Source organism: Corvus brachyrhynchos, unplaced genomic scaffold (genome assembly GCF_000691975.1).
Source record: "Corvus brachyrhynchos isolate BGI_N302 unplaced genomic scaffold, ASM69197v1 scaffold18, whole genome shotgun sequence".
NCBI lineage: Eukaryota > Metazoa > Chordata > Aves > Passeriformes > Corvidae > Corvus > Corvus brachyrhynchos.
Genome location: NW_008246064.1, coordinates 519252 through 527246, shown reverse-complemented (window position 1 = coordinate 527246; position 7995 = coordinate 519252). Strand labels below are relative to the sequence as shown.

Sequence of the window (7995 nt, the reverse complement as noted above, 5' to 3'; positions counted from 1 at the left end):
CCGCCCGCCCCTCCCCTCGGCCACGGGGAAGCCATTCCCTGGCTCCTGTCCCTCCAGGCCTTGGCCCCAGTCCCTCTCCAGCTCTCCTGGAGCCCCTTTAGGCCCTGCAAGGGGCTCGGAGCTCTCCCTGTGTCCTTCCCTTCTCCAGGGGAACATTCCCAGCTCTCCCAGCCCTGGGATAACTCCGTGGCTTCCTCTGGAGTTGCTCCAGCAGCTCCGTGTTTTTTGACGCTCCAACTCTGCCTCCCGTGCCAGGATGGAATTTGGCTGGAGAACCAAGCCATGGAAACTCCACGTGAAGCTCCGTCTGCTCCCCAAATCCAAGCGGGAATTCTGATCCCATCAAAAAGGTGTTTCCAAGGCACATTCCCTGCTCTGCTCAATCCCACATGGATTTATGTCCCGGGATTATCGGTTGGGAAATCTGCTTTATCCCGCTGGCTCCGCCACAGATTTAGCTCCAGTAAAGGCAGCTGATATTCCCAACGAATCCCGCAATTCCGAAATCATCTCCCATCCCAACATGGAATTCCTGTTTCCAGCAGGAAAAACGAGATGCCGGAAGTGTCGTCAGGCAGGAAAATCCTCCCTGAGATCCATCTCGTTATCCCTGTAATAACCTCAAATATTCCAATCCCAATCCCTTCCTAAACTCCAGTCCTCAGCAGGGATTGAAATTCCATAGAAAACACGAGGAATTCTGTCCACATCCTCTCCTGCTGCACCTGGAATCCCAGGAGACAGGAGGGATTTGAAATCACCACACCACCACTTCCTAGGGGATACTTTTCCCGTGATTCCTGCTTGGATTTGGAGAAAATCCCGATTTTTATTGACTTTGTCGAGTGCCATGGACACACCATCGGTTCCATCCGGAAACAATTCCATTCCAGCAGCTCCAAGGCTGAATTCCCACTTTTTTTTTTGGAGCCATTAACTGCAGTTACACACACGGCGTGAACGGCGAGGAGCTGAGTTCTGCCCCCAAACTGGGAGGGACAAAATTCCAGAACACAACTCCCAGGCCTGCTTTTCCATCTTTCAGGAAAGATCCAGTGGCTGCTCCATGCTCCAGGCCACGGAACGAGGCCATTCCATGAGGAAATTGGGCATTTTAGCACTTGGAATGAGCAGTTTGGCAGCAAAACAAAGTTTGGGTTGTGATTTCCTGAGATGAAGGCAAAGAAAGGGTAAAAAACCACTCCAGAGCCTCCGGAATTCCCTCTGGAATTCCCTCTGGAATTCTCCAGCCAATATTGTCACATCCCTCCCGCTCCTGCTGCCACTCTCCATCAAAATCCCAGGAAAAGCCTGAGTTGGACACCACAGGAATTTTGTCAGATTCTTCCTCCATTCCCAGATTCCAACCCCAAATTCCAGCCCCTACTGCCACAAAATCTGGGATTTGAACACAAATATCCCCTCTGGAATTCCCTTCCTCAGGCATCCAAATGCCGCTCTGGGATTCCAGCTCTGAGGGAAGGAATTTTGTCTCTTCCAAGGATTCCGGTTATTCCTGCAATGGGTTCGGAGCAAAGAGGGAAAAGGCCAACTTTGTTCCTCACAAATTCCTCTTTTCCAGCTTTTCCAGCTCTCCCGGATTTGGATCATGAGGGGGACGGCAGCAGAATCCTTGGGGGTTTTTTGTTGGAAAACCAAGGTTGGAGCTAAAGATGCCAATCCTCAGGAGAGGGAATTTCTCAGGAAACCACCGGAATTTTGCCCGTAACGACCTCGATTAATTAATTAATTAATTAAGTGTGAGGCACAATTATCTCTGTCCTCAGTGTGGGTTATCCCTCTTTTCGCTAAATTCCTTAAAAATGGGATTGATCACCATATCCTGCTCATTCCTGAGGTGGAATTCCCAGATCTGCACCTCGGTGTTTCCAGAGGTTCAAAAGCTCAAAAGGTTTTTAGGGATTTTACCCTTGAATTCCATCAAAATTCCAGTGAAATTCCATTTAAATCCTATTTAAATCTCACTGGAATCCCACTGAAATCCCATCGGAATCCCACTCAAATCCCACTGGAATCCCATTGAAATCCCACCAAAATTCCAGTGGAATCCCACTGGAATTCCTTGAAATCCCATTGAAATCCCAGTCAAATCCCACTGGAATTCCATCAAAATCCCATTGAAATTCCAATGAAATCCCACTGGAATCCCACTGGAATTCCTTGAAATTCCATCGAAATCCCATCCAAATCCCACTCGAATCCCACTTCACCATCTTACCAGCAAATTAAAATCCCACTGGAATCCCACTGGAATTCCCTGAAATTCCATCAAAATCCCACTGAAATCCCTTGAAATTCCATCAAAATCCCACTGAAATTCCTTAAAATCCCCTTGGAATTCCTTGAAATCCCATTCAAACCCCACTGAAATCCCAATGAAATCCCATTGGAATTCCTTGAAATTCCATCGAAATCCCACTCAAATCCCACTGGAATCCCATCGAAATCCCACTCAAATCCCACTGGAATCCCATCAAAATCCCACTCAAATCCCACTGGAATCCCACTCAAATTCCATTGAAATCCCATTGAAATCCCACTCAAATCCCACTGGAATTCCATCGAAATCCCATTGAAATTCCAATGAAATCCCATTAAAATCCCACTAGAATCCCACTGGAATTCCCTGAAATTCCATCGAAATCCCACTGAAATCCCTTGAAATTCCATCGAAATCCCACTGAAATTCCTTAAAATCCCACTGGAATTCCATCGAAATCCCACTCAAATCCCACTGGAATCCCACTGGAATTCCTTGAAATCCCATTAAAATCCCACTCGAATCCCACTGGAATTCCATCGAAATCCCACTCAAATCCCACTGGAATTCCGTGAAATCCCATTAAAATTCCATTGAAATCGCACCGAAATCCCAGTGGAATCCCACTGGAATTCCTTGAAATCCCATTAAAATCCCACTCGAATCCCACTGGAATTCCATCGAAATCCCACTCAAATCCCACTGGAATCCCATCGAAATCCCACTGGAATCCCACTGGAATTCCATCGAAATCCCATTAAAATCCCACTCAAATCCCACTGGAATCCCAGAAAAAAGAGGAATTTTTCCCTTGAAGTTCTGGGAGAGCAATTCCTCCAAAAGCCGTTCAAGGAAAGGCCCCAGCCGGGATCCCTCGGGATACGGGGTTTGTTTTCCCAGTGGGAATTCCTTCCATGGATCCCACACCGGTTTCTTCCATCCAAAATCCCCTCTGGCTGCGTTCGGAAAACATTTTTGGGGCATTTTTCCGGAATACGACAGCAAAGGGAAAACGCACGGAAAGCTGCAACCGATGGAATTGTTCCAATTGGGATTTTCCTTCGGTCGGATCCCTCGGGATACGGGGTTTGTTTTCCCAGTGGGAATTCCTTCCATGGATCCCACACCGGTTTCTTCCATCCAAAATCCCCTCTGGCTGCGTTCGGAAAACATTTTTGGGGCATTTTTCCGGAATACGACAGCAAAGGGAAAACGCACGGAAAGCTGCAACCGATGGACTTGTTCCAATTGGGATTTTCCTTCGCTCACATTCCAAAGGATTCAAAGCAGTCGAGAATTCCCTGATTCCTCCCAAAAAATCCCCACCAAATTCCAACCATTGCAGGGAGGGGGTGGAAGAGGAACATTCCAAACGTTCCCACGGCAACGGATTCGCGGGGAATATTTCGGGAAGACGCCGATAAAACGGATGGAACGAAGGCGCTCCTATCCCGAAATTCCTGCCGGATTTTACCTGTCGGAGCTCCTTGGCTTCTTCCCGGGAAACCTCCTGGTGCTGCTGCAGCTGCTCCGTGCCCATCCCTTCCCGGTTTCCCGCCGGAACTCCGGGATTCAGCGCCGCTCCCACAATCCCGCCGGCTGCAAGAGAAATTCCACGCTCGGAACGCTTTTCCCTGCTTGGATAACGAGGAAAAATTCCCACCTGGAAGCCAAGGGAGGGCTCGGATCAGCTGGGAAAGCTGGGGCTGCTCCTGGATGGATGCCAAGGAAAGCCTGGAGCAAGGTGGGATTGCGGAAGGAATTCCAGCCGTGCCTACGGAATGGGATGAGGTGATCCTTAAGGTTCCTGCCGAGCCAACCCCTCCTGGGATTCCGGGATTCTGGGATTCCGGGATTCTGGGATCAAAGGGGTTGAGCTGTGAGGAATGTGGGAGTTGGGGATCCCCGTTTTCCCATGGAATGGGGCTTTTCCAGGAATATCCAAGGGGTGTTTCCCATCATTCCCAAGGGGCGGCATCTTTCCGTGCCTGCTTTTCCCCCCTTTGGAAAACAGGGAGAACAGGGAATGAATTCCTTGTTTTCCGCTTTGAGGGACGCCGATTTCCAGGGATGATCCCGTAATTGGATAATTCCAGGGATTTGGAGTTTCCAGGGATTATCGAGAGGGGATTTAGGCTTTGGTGCTTCCGGTTCAGCTTTTCCCGGGGAAGGAATGCTCGGGATAGACGGGATTTTGGGAAGGAATTCCCAGCTGGGATTCCGGGATCAAAGGGGTTGAGCTGTGAGGAATGTGGGAGTTGGGGATCCCCGTTTTCCCACGGAATGGGGCTTTTCCAGGAATATCCAAGGGGTGTTTCCCATCATTCCTCTCCCGGAAGCACCCGAGCTGCCAGGAGAGGATTTCTTGGTAAAGGAAACCTTGGGAAAAATGGGATCATTTGGGATGTGGGAATGATGGGAGCAAAGGAGAAGCAGCAACACATTCCCAACCCAAAATCCAGGATTATCCCGGAATTCAGGTTGGGATGGAGCTTAAGGATGATGCCATTCCCAGCCCATTCCACAGGCACGGACACTTCCCGCTATCCCAGGGTGATCCAACTTTTCCTTGGACACTTCTCAGGGATCCAGGGGCAGCCCCAGCTGCTCTGGGAATTCCAGGCAAGGAATTCCAGCCAAGGAATTCCAGCCAAGTTTTCCCAAGGTTTCCTTTACCAAGAAATCCTCTCCTGGCAGCTCGGGCGCTTCCGGGAGAGGAATGATGGGAAACACCCCTTGGATATTCCTGGAAAAGCCCCATTCCGTGGGAAAACGGGGATCCCCAACTCCCACATTCCTCACAGCTCAACCCCTTTGATCCCGGAATCCCAGCTGGGAATTCCTTCCCAAAATCCCGTCTATCCCGAGCATTCCTTCCCCGGGAAAAGCTGAACCGGAAGCACCAAAGCCTAAATCCCCTCTCGATAATCCCTGGAAACTCCAAATCCCTGGAATTATCCAATTACGGGATCATCCCTGGAAATCGGCGTCCCTCAAAGCGGAAAACAAGGAATTCATTCCCTGTTCTCCCTGTTTTCCAAAGGGGGGAAAAGCAGGCACGGAAAGATGCCGCCCCTTGGGAATTCCCTGAAAATCCAGGAATCCCACTGAAGGCAGGAATTCCTGGGATAAGGAATAAAAAGCGGGGCTGGAATTATCCAATTACGGGATCATCCCTGGAAATCGGCGTCCCTCAAAGCGGAAAACAAGGAATTCATTCCCTGTTCTCCCTGTTTTCCAAAGGGGGGAAAAGCAGGCACGGAAAGATGCCGCCCCTTGGGAATTCCCTGAAAATCCAGGAATCCCGCTGAAGGCAGGAATTCCTGGGATAAGGAATGAAAAGCGGGAATGCCAAAGGGCCAGCGCAAGGAAGGGATGAGCACGGAGAGCCGGCATTCCCAGGGAATTGGCAGGGAGAGAATCGGCCGGAAATCGGGAATATCTGAAAGCTTTTGGGTTCATCGGTGTCCCATCCATCGAAAGGCACCGCATGGGGGTTTTATTTCCCGGGAAAACAATTCCAGGGAAATCAAAAGATTCCGGAAATTCGGTCACTGGGGATAAGCAGGGAAAATTCCGCCTGGGAAGGGATAAAAAAGTGGGAATTGCAGGATGGAGCTGGAGGAGCGGGACAGCGCTGCCCGGAATTCTCCCGCTGCGGCTGGAATCTGGGATTTTAATCCCGGTTTTTAATCCTGGGAAGCAGGAATATTTTTTGGGGGATAAAATTGGATGGAAGCTGTTCCAAAGCAGCTGCCGCATCCTGGGAATTTCAACATTTATCCCAAAAAAAAGCCCACTGGGAAAAGGCAGGAAGCAGCGCCAAAGACTCCCAGGAATTCAGGTGGATCCAGGAATTCCTTTTCCATGTGGAATTCCAGCCAAATTCTTGGGAAAGGCGCTTTTTTCCGGGAATTTAACTCCATCAATGGACACAGAAACTTGAGGGTGAAAACAAAGGATCTGGAGAGGTTTGAGGGAAAATCCATCCTTTTCCAGGCATTTCCAGGGATATTTCTCCCAGAAATCCCCGGATCGGTTCCCGATCGGAAAACAGGGAGACGGGAACACAGAACTCCAGGTTTTGGGGTTTTTTCCCCCGCCCTGCTTTGAGGCAAACGGGAAAAGGAGGAAAAGAAATGGGAAAAGGTCAGTTTTCCATGGAAAAATCCCCCGAAATTCCCACGCGGTCGGCGAGCGCCACCTTGTGACGGAACGGGAGCGGCGCCAAATGCAAGGAAAACACAAAACCTCGGGATTCGCTTCCCAAGCTTTTCCAAGGTCAACAGGGAAAAGGCAGGAGGGGAAGGAGAGCAAAATCCAGCTGGGGAGGAAGAAAGAAAGTGGGAAAAGCTCTGGAGATTCCCAAAGTTTCCCGGAATTCCCGCAGGAAGCGCCTTCCAATCTCCGGGAATCCCAGGAGTTGTCGCGCTGAAATTCCAGCGGCCTAAAAGGAATTCCTTCAAAAAACCCCAAGCGGCTTTTCCAAGCTGGAATTCTCCCCAGTAACGGGATATTCCCGTTCCCGCCGGAATTCCGGGCGGAGGAATCGGGGAATTTGTTGGTTGATCCCGGTTTTTTCCACTCGGTTTTGGCGCCGGATCCATCCTGGATCGGCTCCTCGGGCGTCAGAAATGCGGGAAAAAAGAGGATTCGGGGATGGCGGGAGGAAGGAATTCCAAAGGGTCGGAAATTCCCAAAATGGATTAAAAAAGGTTCAAGGCAATCCCGGAATTTTATAGGGATCAACAACGGGGATCCACATTCCAAAGGCTTCTTGCGAGGATTCCAAAAGTTCCGGAATTCCGACACCTGGAATTCTGTGCTGTCAAAATCCCGGGGGTTTTTTGGGATGGGAAAATCGGGGTTGTCCCAAGGGAGCGTGAAAAATTCCCGGGATATCGGGGAGGGATGTTCGGTATTTCAGGGAATTACAGGGTTAATGGGAATATGGGAATGTGGGATTTGGGATATGGGATTTGGGATATTGGATATTGGGATATGGGATTGGGGATAGGGGGATATTGGGGATACTGGGGATACTGGGGATATTGGGATATTGGGGATATTGGGATATTGGGATATTGGGGATACTGGGATATTGGGATATTGGGGATATTGGGGATATTGGGATATTGGGGATATTGGGAATATTGGGAATATTGGGAATATTGGGGATACTGGGGATACTGGGGATATTGGGATATTGGGAATATTGGGGATATCGGGGATATTGGGGATATTGGGGATATCGGGATATGGGAATATGGGAAGATTGGGGATATTGGGATATTGGGGATATTGGGGATATTGGGATATCGGATATTGGGATATCGGGATATCGCGGTATTGGGAGACCAGGATACTGGGATATTGGGATAGGGGATATGGGGATATTGGGATACCGGGATATTGGGATATCGCAGTATCGGGATACCGGGATACCAGGATACTGGGATATTGGGAGATATTGGGATAGGGGATATGGGATATGGTGATATTGGGATACCAGGATGTTGGGATAGGGGATATTGGACATGGGATATCGAACACTGACTGTTGAACACTGGGTATCGGATATGGGATATTGACCACTGGCTATCGGATACTGGATATCGACTATCGGATATGGGATATTGACCACTGGATATTGGATATGGGATATTGACTATCAGATACCGGATATCGACTATCGGATATGGGGTATTTACCAC

The 7995-nt window shown here is 49.5% G+C and overlaps 1 protein-coding gene across 1 annotated transcript in view; it reads right to left on the bottom strand.

The window, feature by feature from the left end:
• SNAP47 (synaptosome associated protein 47) overlaps positions 1 to 7995 on the bottom strand; it is a 14965-nt gene that overhangs the window by 507 nt on the left and 6463 nt on the right. Inside the window, 1 exon segment of the mRNA XM_008643095.2 lies at positions 3756 to 3880. Coding sequence (XP_008641317.2) covers positions 3756 to 3880 — 125 coding nt within the window.